At 38.1% G+C, this 14,493-nt stretch overlaps 1 protein-coding gene across 1 annotated transcript; it reads left to right on the top strand.

Moving 5' to 3' along the window:
- Nucleotides 1–1,592: 1,592 nt before the first annotated feature.
- LOC135468129 (molybdenum cofactor biosynthesis protein 1-like) lies at nucleotides 1,593–13,862 on the top strand. Its single transcript, XM_064746204.1, has 10 exons — nucleotides 1,593–1,710; nucleotides 3,527–3,662; nucleotides 4,823–4,990; nucleotides 5,426–5,658; nucleotides 6,474–6,545; nucleotides 7,837–7,989; nucleotides 8,603–8,713; nucleotides 9,242–9,362; nucleotides 10,674–10,721; nucleotides 11,098–13,862. The coding sequence occupies exons 3-10, from the start codon at nucleotides 4,834–4,836 to the stop codon at nucleotides 11,880–11,882; spliced, it is 1,680 nt and encodes a 559-aa protein (XP_064602274.1). The 5' UTR covers nucleotides 1,593–1,710; nucleotides 3,527–3,662; nucleotides 4,823–4,833; the 3' UTR covers nucleotides 11,883–13,862.
- The last annotated feature ends 631 nt before the right edge of the window (nucleotides 13,863–14,493 follow it).

Here is a 14,493-nt window from a genome sequence, read left to right as displayed (position 1 = left end):
GTCAAAATAAATCAATCAATTGCAATTCAATGACAATATGGCTCCCAGTCAATTTTAATTTGGTGCTAAATGATAAAAATTAAAAAAAAAAAATTCTAATGCTTTACACCCTAAAACAGCAAAAATATACTCATTGTATGTTAAATAGCATGTACAGGTGAAGTCAGATGCGGAGACACATGTAATCAGCAGGTGGATAGAGCACTCATGCGCCACCTTTAGTATACAGAGAATGATGACTTGGCTAGTATCTATCATGTGGTGCAGTGTACTCAGGATAGATAAGTGTCACATATAGAGGTGAATCTGTTATTGTGATAGTTCAGGCCTATATGTATGCTTTGGCATTTCTAGTGACAGGCAAGAAAGTATATTTTTATTTTTATTTTATTATTCATTATTTAAACTGTATCTGGAAGTGGGAGTCGTGGCTGAGTGGTTATAGGTCTTAAAAATCATAAAACACAGGGCACTGGTTCAATCCCGGCCTTGTACAGGGAATTTGTATATTTCCCTGCTCTCACTGTTAATATGACTTCTTTGTGCAGTCATTGAAACGTTCATTGAGATGTGACTGCTTGTCTTACACCACCCACATGGTGTGCATACATCACAGCATGTAGGTCTCTGGCAATTTGTGAGGTCTTCCAGCAACCTGCAGACTGCCGTGGGTTTCCCCCGGGCTGTGCTCGCTTTCCTCCCACCATAATGTTGGCTGTCGTCATATAAGTGAAATATTCTTGAGTAGGGCGTAATAGAGCAATCACATTAATAAATCAAATCACAGCATGGGAAAGTCCATGAGTGACTTGCCAAATGTCAGCTGTAATGTGGTTTCCTCCACTCCTAAAACTGACAGCCATCATATAAGCTGAAAAATTTTGAGTGTGGCATAAAACAAGAACCAGAATAAATATATGTACATAAATATACTTTGACATGTTCACTGACTGGCATGAGGTTATGGTTCAGGAATATAAATCTCATCATTATAAAAACCATTAATACATTCGAATATGTTGTTCTTTATTGTCAGCGATTTTGGTACTGTATGTGTTCATTACATATCACCCTCGGCTACACAGCAGTGCATTTTTTGATTCAGGCTGCTTTATGATCTCCACCAGTCGACTGGTGATAGTAGAGGGAAAGAACCTAGGCTTAAATACCCACTTGACTACAGGGTACCTACACCTGTGTCTTGATGAGTTTATTTCTTAGTCAACCAAAGTTGTTCAGAAGATAAATTAGATGAAAACAGAGACGTTAAATTGTATATTAAAGGTTCATTTTATTTTTTTATTTATTTGTTATTTGTAATGATATATTTATTCATTTCCATCACGATTTCCTCCCTATTTTTTTTTTAAATCACAGAAGCTTTCACACATGAAAAGAAATCAAAACAAACAGACACAGTTTAACCTTTACCCAACTGAAGCGTGTAAACAAGGCATTGTAGAAGTAGGCCAAGTTTGTTCACTGTAGGCATGACTTGACAGTTCTAGTCTGAAGAGTTATTTCCCTTGACCTTTTACAACGATGGCAACACAACAGACATCGCAAATGTTACTGCCACGGCTTTGCAGATCTTTTCTGCGAGCAGATAAATGTGTCTGTGGCCAGAAGAAGGTACTTGGTATAGGTAGAAAGGCGTTTTGCTCTGTTGTCCAGCCTGTGGCTGATCCAGGGAGTGAAGGAGTTAGACAGGTAGGTCTAATCTCCAGGTGATGGGGCGGGGCGGATCGTCCTGTAGTTACAACCCGCCCACTGCGCTGAGGTCAAATTATGTTAACACAAATGACCCAGGTAACGGCATTTGGCTAGAGCATGAACAAGTTCAAAACTGAAATGTGTTCAAATTTTGCTCAACAATAGACCCACCTAGGAAACTGAAAGCATTTAATTTGTTGTAAATAACTGTTGTGAACAAATTATACATGTGGGATAGTGCGATATACTGCCAAAGCTGCTTTATGTCTACTGCATATAAACACTTAATTCGTTGTCCGTCTGTCTGTCTGACCGTCTGTCTTCCTGTCTGTCTGCCTGTCTGTTTGGTGCTGGTGCATCAAATAATTCATATATATTTACTGGTAATGTAGTTTCAAGCACCCAGGTTCCTTGCAAAGTGCAGGATAGAGGTGATAAATATCATGGCACTTTATGCATGGGCGAAATGCAGATTTTGGATTAGTGAACCCCAAAGTTCAGCGTACTACAGAACACTTAAACTGGATCATATCTGAATCCTAGACACATTCTGATTACTTTTCCACTGATAATTTCTTACCTATCTACAAGCTGTAGGCCTAATTTGCAAAACAATGAATTAAGGCAAAACAAATTGAATACATGTAGGCTAATTTAATTATATTTATTTATTTATTTATTTGATTGGTGGTTTACGCCATACTCAAGAATATTTCACTTATACGAGGGCGGCCAGCATTATGGTGGGTGGAAACCGGGCAGAGCACGGGGGAAACCCACGACCATCCGCAGGTTGCTGGCAGACCTTCCCATTACGGCCGGAGAGGAAGCCAGCATGAGCTGGACTTGAACTCACAGTGACCGCATTGGTGAGAGGCTCCTGGGTCATTACGCTGCGCTAGCGCGCTAACCGACTGAGCCACAGAGGCCCCTACTTTAATTATAGATACTAGCACTAAATGTGTACAGGTAGAGAAACATACTTTCTAACATTCAACCATGCATACTTGTTGTTGAGCTAGAGCATAATGAGCTTAAGTGAATTCTACGTTTATGAAAGTTTTGGGTGTACAGCTGTTTGTGGCACTCTCGCATATTCTGGGTATCCGTAGCCTACAGAAAGTTGTGGGAATAGCATAGCAGTTCACAGCCTAGGCAGACGAATATCATGTACATTTTTTCAGTTAAAAATTAGTCATACCAACTTTACTGTTATGAATTATTTGTTTGTCTTCAAAGGGTTTGGAGACTTTTATTTAGATTACTTGAAGCATTGGCAATTCTTATACCCATTAACACTGTGCTTCCTACTATGACACACTTCTTCCAATGTTCATTGTGAAATGCAGATACTTTAGTGAAATAACTTCATATTCTCTACCACATGACCAAAACAGTGCCTTCAACGTCACAACAGCCTTAACTTGAATTTTAAACCTAGTGGATTTTTATAATGTAACTTGTCAAGGTGAGGGATTGCTTGGCCCATTTGTTTAACATCCGAAACATTATCTACACTTGTATATACTAAGCTCCTTCCAGGAATCATCGTGATTTCTTCACAGCATTTATCTTACGATTAATACTTCTATTTACTCTTAAAATATTCTTTATTTCTGTTTTTTTTTTGTGAATTTTCAGGACCCATGTGTAAAAGATAAAAAAAAGACCCACAAATTTGTGAAACAGTACAACAAACATGTGGAAAATTTCGCACATGTTTGCAATATTAGACGTGATATGTTTGTGTTCCAATTATATCTAACAATACTTTTTCTTATTTACTGACTACTTCTCTTCATCTTCTTTCTAGAATTCTGATATCAGAGCAAACCCAGCCGTGCTGAAAAATGGAGATATAAAACCATTCTCTGAGTTCCTGACAGACAGTTTTGGCAGACAACACAATTACCTGAGAATATCGTTAACAGAAAGGTGTAATTTAAGATGTAAGTTGTCTTAAGATCAGGTGATATGACTATATACCACCTGATATACGCATATGTTACAGGGATATGTTGTATTACTCCAAATGTAGTACAGCTGGGTATTTTCAGCTGTGTTGACCGTTTCGGTTGCCTAATGGTCAGAGCATCCACCTTGAAATCAGGAGACCTAGGATCAAACCCAGGTCAGGTCATACCAAAGATTTCAAAAATGGTACTTGTTGCTGTCTCGCATGGTGCTCAGCACTGAGAGGATAGAACAAGGAAACAGGAGTGGTTGGCCCGGTGCCAATATAATGTGACTAGGTGGGGTGTCTTGTCTGGTGTCTTAGGCATGATATTTCAGTGGTGGCAGCACTTTGGTGGCATGGACATCGCCCAGCCACAAGACGACACAGTATATATACACACACCTAATGACTCCACATCATCATATGTCTGAAAAATTATTCAGTATTCATTCCAGCTGTGTTCTGTAGGAGTTCAAGCTGAATGGTGTCACATTTATATCATTGCTTGTTTCATGACTGGTCATTTCCAGTTGGCTTGTAGTGAATGTAGTTCGTTTGAGGGGTAATATGACTGGGTATTCCCACGATGTTACATGAATGTGACAGTCAGTTGGTTTTAAATGTATTATGACTGGGTGTTCCAAGTGACAGTCAGTTAGTCTTAGCGATAATATGACTGGGTGCATCCCTCTAATATGTAGACATGATTATCAGTTGGTTTTAAAGGTAATATGACTGGGTGTTCCCTCTCTAGTATGTGGACATCACAGTCAGGCAGGTTTAAATGTAATATGACTGGGTTTTCCCTCTCTAGTATGTGGACATCACAGTCAGGCAGGTTTAAATGTAATATGACTGGGTGTTCCCTCTCTAGTATGTGGACATCACGGTCAGGCAGTTTTAAATGTAATATGACTGGGTGTTCCGTCTGTACTATGTGGATATGACATTGAGCTAATACTATTCTGAGGGTTTCTATTATTCGGATTTGGGTGTTAGGGACGTGAAAACTGAATCATTTATATTTGGTCACAGTAAGAGGCCTCCGTGGCCTTCTTCTGTGGACATATATTAGAATATATGTTCATTGTATTACAGTATCATTTCTCCTGTCAGAGCTTTATAATATTGATGATTGTCTTGCTTCTTCAGGTCAGTACTGTATGCCAGAGGAAGGGGTGGATCTTACTCCCAAACAGCGGTTGCTTAGCACTTCAGAAATCATCACTTTATCTAAACTCTTTGTTAAGGAAGGTGTGACCAAAATACGATTAACTGGTGGTGAGCCCTTAGTACGAGCGGACTTGCCAGCACTTATAGGTGAGAGATGATGCCTGAGTAGAAGTGCCATGCTATGTAGTCTGGTGACCTACTACCACTTGAAATTATGAGTTTGTAGGATATATGGACAGTCTGTGTACTTTTGCTTTGATGTTTTATAAGATGTAGGCAAAGTACTGGTTGGCATGGTGTCAGTATATTCTTACTGGGTGAGGGAGGAATGGAGTGCATGTTTGGTGTCTTCAGCATAGTTTTCTTGGTGAAGCAGCACAACAAGTATGATAAAGCTGACACCAACCTGCTTGAAGGAGACACTGTTGTGAAACAGTCATAAAATTGATTTGAAAAGGTCAAACAGTAAGCTGACAAACAAGAAAATAAAGTTGGACAAATACGGTTTCCAATTAAAAGAATGTCAAAATGAGCATTGAGGGGTAGAATTTAAAAAAAAATTACATGTTTCTCCATTCTTAGGTGAACTGAGCAAACTGAAGTCAGAAGGGCTAAAGAGTATTGCCATGACAACCAATGGCGTAACACTCGCCCGAAAGTTACCTGTTCTCAAGGAAGCTGGTTTAGATCAGCTGAACATCAGTCTGGACACGCTGATTCCAGCCAAGTTTGAGTTCATAACTCGCCGGAAAGGCTGGCAGAAGGTCATAGAGGGCATTGATGTGGCCTTACAGTTAGGTTACGATCCAGTCAAGGTAATGAAATTTAGCTGTATGTTCTAATTTCAAATATATTTTCCAGTCTGGTTAATCCAAAACAATTTAATCACCCTTGTTGGCTCTTGTTATTAACTACAAGTGAACAGCTGATAACTGGAACAAATGAGGTTATACTCCCACTGGTTTGGTGTGGCTTTGGGTCTGACGTTTTGACAGGAACCTGGAAAAAGGAGCTTGTGTTATACTCAACCCATAAACTGGACAACGATCATCTAATTGAAATTCGTGAATATGGTGCTGAGCCCCAATCAAAGTAATTAACTTGTCAGTATAGAAACACTGCACATTTATATCAGCGAAGAAAATGTTTAGGCTGAACACATTGACTTATTGCTCTAATACTGAAGCCTTAATTTTGTGGGGGTCCTCTATGGCATAGTGATTAGTAAGCTAGCACAGCACAATGACCCTGAAGTTTATCTCAGCTTTAGTTGTTGTGAGTTAAAGTTTAACTCTTCCTGGCTTCCTCTCCATTCATACATGGGAAGGTAAGGCAACTTGCGGATGGTCATGGTTTTCCTTTGAGCCCCGCCCAGTGCATAATATAAGTGAAACATCCTTGATGGTGGCACAAAACACCAGCCTAATAAATACGTAAATCTTAAATTTAATGGTGAATACATGTATTATAGTGTAATTGATATTTCCTTCAAAAAATAAATAATATACATTGTCCAATCTAATCATGGGAAATGTTTTTAAATATATGTTGTTACATCTACCAAAGCTAGTTAGTTGTTGTTTGGTTAGGTGTGTTTCTGTAAGAAATGTAAAATTTGTTCTCTTTCAAGGTAAACTGTGTTGTCATGAGAGGAACAAATGAAGAAGAAATTTGTGATTTTGTAGCATTTACAGAGAAGAAGGTTTGTATGTTCCAGCACATTAAATACATATTTGTAATATACTGTTCTGATATATGTATTTTGTCAGTGTCTATTTATGAAACTGTGTTGCTACCCTCAGCTGTGCATTGTACAGTTTCAAATAAACAGTTTCATTTCAAATAAATTTATGACAGATTTTGAGTGCCCCTGCATGTTTGCAAGGTTTCTTGCCATAAACCCAACCAAAATTGTAGTGTATGGCGTTGAACATGTTGAATTGGGAATGTAGTGATTAACTAGTAATTCCTTATTCTCAGTGTTGGTGGGAGTGTTTCTCACACTTTAACACTTGTTGTAGACCACTTTCACCTATATGGTGTGCATATATGTAGCTATACAACACTCATAAGACATTACACCTGTAACTAGAAAGGTGGATGATTTACCCCTGGCACTCCAGTTCTCTCCACCCATAACACGACTTGCCTTTGTCACTCATGAGACATTTCGTCTGTACTAGAAAGCTGGATGATTTACCCCTGGCACTCTGGTTCTCTCCACCCATAACATGACTCACCTTTATCACTCATGAGACATTTCATCTGTAACTAGAAAGGTGGATGATTTACCCCTGGCACTCCGGTTTTCTCCACCCATAACATGACTCACCTTTATCACTCATGAGACATTTCATCTGTAACTAGAAAGGTGGATGATTTACCCCTGGCACTCCAGTTCTCTCCACCCATAACATGACTCATCTTTGTCACTCATGAGACATTTCACCTGTAACTAGAAAGGCGGATGATTTACCTCTGGCACTGTGGTTCTCTCCACCCATAACATGACTCATCTTTGTCACTCATGAGACATTTCACCTGTAACTAGAAAGGCGGATGATTTACCTCTGGCACTCTGGTTCTCTCCACCCATAACATGACTCATCTTTGTCACTCATGAGACATTTCATCTGTAACTAGAAAGGCGGATGATTTACCCCTGGCCCTCTGGTTCTCTCCACCCATAACATGACTCACCTTTATCACTCATGAGACATTTCATCTGTAACTAGAAAGGCGGATGATTTACCCCTGGCCCTCTGGTTCTCTCCACCCATAACATTACTCATCTTTGTATAAATAAAGAATTCTGGAGTATAGTGAACAATCAGTAAACAAAACTATAATAAATATCAGCGTGTAGATTGAAGTTCAACATAGGTATAAGCTTGTAAGCCTAGAAATATGTATTCAGAGCAAAAGCATTTACATGTAGATTGGAATCTGTCTGGAATCTTCTTCAACATATGCCATATTTTCTGTGTTTTCAGAACGTGGATATTAGGTTTATTGAGTACATGCCTTTTGATGGTAACAAGTGGAACTTTAAGAAAATGGTGGCATACCAGGAGATGTTAGATACTATCACAGCCCGCTGGCCCCAGTTTTCTCGACTGCCAGATTTACCTAATGACACATCAAAAGTGAGTAGGGGGGAAACTGTATAATACAAAATGGCTCTTGCGCCCCCCCACCCCCTCCCCTTTGCTTTTTTTTTTTGTTTGTTGTTGTTCCACTTTGTGTGGATAAAAAATTGATAACGTTTGACTCATTGCCTTCAGACATCGACAGTGATATGACATTGCTGAGAATATGATGGAGTAGGACTGGTTTTTACATTTACTCATTTGGGACATCAGCATGAACAGCCTATGTTTTGCCATGTGGTATTAGGTCCGAAATATAATGTATTCTTCCATTCTATATTGGCTTCAGTCTCTTACTTTAAATTCACATTTACTCACTACATAAAACATCACCTTCATGATATTCTGTCTGATTTTTTTATTCCTTTATATTTTGCATCCAATCATCCCTTGCCCATAGACTGTGCATGTTCTAATAAAGCCATGTCAATGTTGCTTTAAATCATGAGTCTATAAATAAATCGGTAGGGTGCCTAGTAAAGAGGGTTGGTGTACTCTGGGCACTAAAGTTTTCTCCTCTGGTCGAACATAATTATCATTGTATGAAGTGAATAACTCTTGAGTATGGCATAAAACAAAATGAATAAATCAATAAATAACTGTTTTGCAGGCATATAAAGTACCAGGGTTCAAAGGTCAAGTAGGCTTTATTACCTCCATGAGTGAGAACTTCTGTGGCGGATGTAATCGTATAAGACTTACAGCTGATGGAAACCTCAAGGTACTTCTGACAATCATATTAGACATACAGAAAATATTTAAAAAATATACTAAATGAGAGAATTCTTAGAACCAGAACCATTTTTCCTAGAACCAGCAAAACTTGTTTTGTGTGGACTAAAGATAGTGTATGACGGAAATGTTTGATCTCGCTAAACTTTTGTGGGATATTCAGTCTTATGGTTTTAAGGTAAATTATTTTGTGCAAGAAAAAAAATGCACAATTTGTCATAATGTTACAGTGTATTACATGTGTCTCAGTGATTGAATGATTGAGTGGTGTTCAGCTGTAGAACTGATAGTTTTATGTTCAAATCCAAGTATTATTATTGGATGTAGCTTTGGTCTGGATGTTTGTCAGGTATATGTGGAGATATGGTGGATTTCCTAGGGCTATATCCCATCACTGCCACCTGGAAAGCTCATCATGATGGCATGTAAAGTGAAATGTTCTAGAGCATCACATAAAAAAGAACCATCGATAACGTGTGCGAACTAAAGTTTAATATTCTGCATCACTTCTCTACAGGTTTGTCTGTTTGGAAACTCTGAGGTTTCATTGAGGGATGCTCTTCGTTCAGGGGTGTCTGAAGAAGAAATTACTGAGGTTATAGGTTGTGCTGTGAAGAGAAAGAAAAAACAACATGCCGGTAAGCTAGCATGATGGTAATGAGTGACGGTGTGTGGAATATTTGTGTGTACTTGTACCTGCAGAAACCATCTTTATTTCGCTTTTATTTATTAATCTGCTTTCCTGTCACCATAATGATAGCTGTTGTCGTATAAGTGAAATATTCTTGAGTACGGTGTAAAACACCAATCAAATAAATAAATAAATACATAAATTTAATGTGCTGGCACTTTGAGTCTGTCACAATGTGATTCAGCGCAAAATAATGAAAAAATGGTTTCCTAAATGAGTATTATTAGAAGGAACGCATAAATACTAATTGTAAACTATTTTTGCATTGACTAGCCATTCCTATGTTTATAGTAAGAAACTCTTTAAAAGTTCAGAAAGAGGGAATTTGTAATGATAGTCATAAGTGAAAACAAAATTATAGACTAACAGGATTTGAAAGGATGGTGTAATTGGTATGTAATAATAATAATACTAATATCTATTGAAGGTAGCTCAGACAGTTTACAATGAAACTGTTCTTTCCCAAGGCCTTCACAGAGAAAACAAATATAGAGGACACATACTTCAGAGTCCAGTCATAAATTACATCAGTACAAGATAAAGCACCATGTAGTTTGAAAAGAGAAGCTATATACATTCATACATACAAAAAACAAAAACAAAACCCTGCAACTGTCCTAACCAGCAGGAGAAGTAAGGTAGTGGGAGACGGCCCATTACCGACCCCTTCCTACCTCCCTGCTGGCTGGAACACACTACACACATGTACAGAGAAACAAACCAAGTGAGTGGGAGATGGCCCCATTTCCATCCCCTATTTGGTTTGAACAATGCACATGTTGCTTTTTTTATGTTGATGGCAATAATATATCACTGTATAATATCAGGTAATATAAATACGCCATGTTGATGTAGATCGCAAAACCGGCAAACTGAGAGCAACATTTAAGAGAGAGTTACAAATATTTATTAAAGATCTATTTATTTATTTGATTGGTGTTTCACACAGTACTTAAGAATATTTCACTTATACGTTGGCAAGGAAACATGGCAGTGCTCAAGGGAAAACCACAACCATCCGCAGGTTGCTGACAGACCTTTCCATGCATGGCAGGAGAGGAAGCCAGCATGAGATGGACTTAAACTCACAGCAGACGCATTGGTGGCAGGCTCCTGGGTCATTGCCCCTTGCCTGCGTGCTAACCCCTTCAGCTTTATTGAAGCATAAATGATTATCTTACACTGTGATTGAATCTCCCACTATGATTGAATCATCTCTAGTTCATCTTTTACTTAGGTGGTTTTGTCTACTTAACAGGAATGTTCAACATATCTCAGATGAAGAATAGACCAATGATTCTGATTGGTGGGTGACAGATTGAGTTTTCCGTATGTACTTAATTCTACAGCCAATTAGAGTAAATGCTTGGGAAGTTTAGATTAATAATTTAAGTTTAACTTTATTCCTGTTTTATTACTACAGCATTAAATCATTTTAATGCCCAAAAATTTTTATTTTGTACTTGAGGTAATATAACAAGGTAACTTGACTCCTGTATATTTTAAATCCATTTTATTGCTGGATTAATTCTGGTAGATTCAGTTATACTGTATATGAGTTTTGTTTTCTTGAAATTGTCAGCTTTGTGATGTACTGTGATGAATTTAATCGCATTAGTTTTATTACATTTGTTTTGAAATGCATTGGAATTTCAGTTTGCAATTTTTATTCTGTTTTGCAGATATTACTCCATCATCAAATCAAGGTGAAAATGAGCCTTTTATTCCATATGCAAATATCATTCCAGAGAAATCAGAGAGTATATTTTGTCATGAATTAGAAGATAACTGTAGAACACATAGTGCCTTTCTCACTCTTGTTGTTTCACCAGTGATTTCCAACTACAGAGTGAATTCAGACTTTATTAAAAGACTGGGTGTGCATAGCAATTTGTCAATGCTACAGCCAAGTCGTTTAAACAGACATGGGTCACTCAGAAGCTTGAGTTATGATGCATCGCAATCAGGGGGGAATAACTCATATGGACAGCTGACTCACACAGATGGCGCTGGTAAGGCTGCAATGGTGGACGTGGGGGACAAACCTGACAGTACAAGGACTGCTCAAGCATCGGCTACTGTGTTCTTAGGAGAGGCTGTGTTCCGGTTAGTTCAGGAAAATAAGATGAAGAAAGGCGATGTTTTGACGGTATCTCAGCTAGCGGGCATCATGGCTGCCAAGAGAACCAGTGAGCTGATCCCGCTGTGTCATAACATAGCCCTGAGTAAGGTGGACATTAAGGTACAGCTTGATAAGAACAGTCACAGTGTCGTTTTGTCCTCATATGCAAGGACTGTCGGGAAGACAGGGGTGGAGATGGAAGCTCTGACAGCCGTAACAGTCGGAGCCCTGACCATCTACGACATGTGTAAAGCTGTCAGTCGTGAGATGGTCATCACTGATGTCAAGCTACTCTCTAAAACAGGCGGTCAAAGGGGAGACTATCATGCTGGGCAAACTGAGTAGCATTTGTAGCTTAAATGTTTATATACTGAAACAGTTGGCCCATGCACGTATATGTGGCACTTTTATGGATAGTGTGTTGTGAAAATTTAGCCACAATACAAATGGGGTTAGCTGCCTTTTCTTGATCAATGGCACTTTGGGTCCAAGCTGGATTGGCCAATATTCTCCTAGTGCTAATACTTGAGCACTGTGTTACCAGTTGCCCACAAATCATCTGCGCAAAAGGCAAGAAAGCTTGGATCCAAATTTTGTGAAGCGGGAAAGATTCTCCATTGCATTTCAACATGGATGAAAATGTTTAGGGTTTGTTACATAGCTGTCTCTCATTTAATTTGAAGGTTAAACTGTTTGAATGATTGTACAGTGCTAAAGGTTTGGATACTGTTTTGTTATTGAGTTAAACTGTACATTCTGAAACATTTATCCTATGCCAACTTGTGGTTGTGAAGTATGTAAAGAAAATATTTTTATAACTTGTATGTGGAAAAAGCAAACGTCATAACGCATCTTCAGTTTAAAAAACTACCAGGGCCTGGGTCAGATTTCTGAAAATGATGAAAAACCTCAAACGAGGGGTGACAGAATACACCTTCTGAAATATGAAGTGAATGTAAACATTCTATCAGTACATAGCAAGGATTGTTGGATTTTGCATAAAGATATTCATTAATCAAAATGACACTGAAGACATACCGGAAACATTGTCTATCTGCACCTTTCATATATCCTCATAAAAATGGTACTTGATACAGAGTTTATGTACATGTAATTTATGTAGTTATATTTGTCTTAAGACCTGCAAATTCTTAATAAAAGTGGGAATCCATATGCCCAATAACAGACTGCCAGTCTAAAAGGTAGATTTTTTTCCTGCACTGCAGAGGAAGTTCAGACGTACACAGCCAAATGCTATGTATACTGGAGCTGTTTCTGAACAGTAGATTATCTGTAAATTAGCACTTGTCATGATTGTATTGTTGGATAACATGTATATGTAAATTGCAGCAAAATCTGATTGTTAAATTCTAAGTTTAAAATGAAGTGGGATATTGCCCAAGATCTTACTTGTATATGCTTGAAATTAATGTTTCTGAAATTAATATTTGTTTTGGGAAATATGAACTGTTCAGGAAAAAAAATAAACATGTTACTTGTTAATATATGTTAAGGCTACTGTAAAAATTTGTTACAGGTGAATGTGAGTATGATTGTATTTTAATAAGGTGTAAATACTATGTTTTTAGTAGGCCTACTGGTTGTTGTAAAGCACTTTTTATACCATTAAAATGTTACAGTTTTCAGGTCAATATGGTTGTCTTATCTGGTGCCTTTAATAAAAACTCCCATATCATTTAGAAGCATGACGTAATAAAATTGTTTAATTAGGCTTTTATAATCATGATAATGTAGTGTTGCCTAGAGGTATAGGTAGCTAGCTTAAATTCATCAGGATCAATTCTTATCGAGGAGGGAGGATATATTTTAGCACGGTAATGAAAGATTAGGAAATGATGAAGGGAGACCGCAGCATTTATTATTTAACAATTTTGTGATGTAGTCTTTACATTGTTTAGATCCTAGAATGTTGAAAATCTTTTCTCAGGTAAGTTACATGGTTTGCATTTATTGTTGCTTGTAAGAATATGCATAGGGGTAATACAATTAAACAGGATTCTGAAAAAACTCTAAAATGTGAAAGAAAACATTGTTAGAATGAGAGTTAATGCAACTGAAGATATTGTTTTTATACATTTGTGATGACATTAAGCATAAAGAGTGATTAACATGTTACTGAAGTTTGTTGGAATTCTTTAATGAATACTCCATTCATTTTGTGTGAGTATGACAGTTTTGCATGTAATAAAACAGGACATTGATAGCTGGCTGTGAACGAAACATTACCATGGGTTCCAACCATATCGTTTCAGTGTGACAGTTGGCTGTACTTGTAATTTGAATAGGTGCTCTACCCATATTGTGTGAATATGGTAGTAATTTGTAGTGATCTGTATAATTGTGATGTGGTTGGATGTTCCACCCATGTTGTGCAGGGGTGAAGGTTGGCTGTGCAGGTGCTCCACCCATATTGTGGGAGTGTGATAGTAATTTGCTATATAATTGTGATGTGGTTGGATGTTCCACCCATGTTGTGCAGGTGTGACAGTTGGCTGTGCAGGTGCTCCTTCCATATTGTGTGAGTGCAGCAGTAATTGGTCGTATAATTATAATGTGGTTGGATGTTCCACCCATGTTTTGCAGGTGTGAAGGTTGGCTGTGCAGGTGCTCCACCCATATTGTGCGAGTGCAGCAGTAATTGGCTATATAATTGTGATGTGGTCGGATGTTCCACCTATGTTGTGCAGGTGTGAAGGTTGTGTGACTCTAACAGTATTTGGCTATATAATTGTGATGTGACCAATTGTGAAGGTTAGTTTTACAGGTGCTCCACCCATATTGTGTGAGTGTGACAGTAATTTGCTATATAATTGTAATGTGGTTGGATGTTCCACCCATGTTGTGCAGGTGTGACGGTTGGCTGTGCAGGTGCTCCACCCATATTGTGAGAGTGTGATAGTAATTTGCTATATAATTGTAATGTGGTTGGATGTTC

Source organism: Liolophura sinensis, chromosome 6, assembly GCF_032854445.1.
Source record: "Liolophura sinensis isolate JHLJ2023 chromosome 6, CUHK_Ljap_v2, whole genome shotgun sequence".
Taxonomy (NCBI): Eukaryota; Metazoa; Mollusca; class Polyplacophora; order Chitonida; family Chitonidae; genus Liolophura; species Liolophura sinensis.
Note: the sequence above shows the minus strand (reverse complement) of the source record. Positions and strands in the feature narration are given on the sequence as shown.

Coding starts and splice junctions, on each gene's coding strand:
- LOC135468129 (XM_064746204.1), top strand. CDS start 4,834: ATGCCAGAGGAAGGGGTGGATCTTACTCCCAAACAGCGGTTGCTTAGC. Junction 4,991..5,425: donor GGACTTGCCAGCACTTATAG/GTGAGAGATGAT, acceptor CTCCATTCTTAG/GTGAACTGAGCAAACTGAAG. Junction 5,659..6,473: donor TAGGTTACGATCCAGTCAAG/GTAATGAAATTT, acceptor TTCTCTTTCAAG/GTAAACTGTGTTGTCATGAG.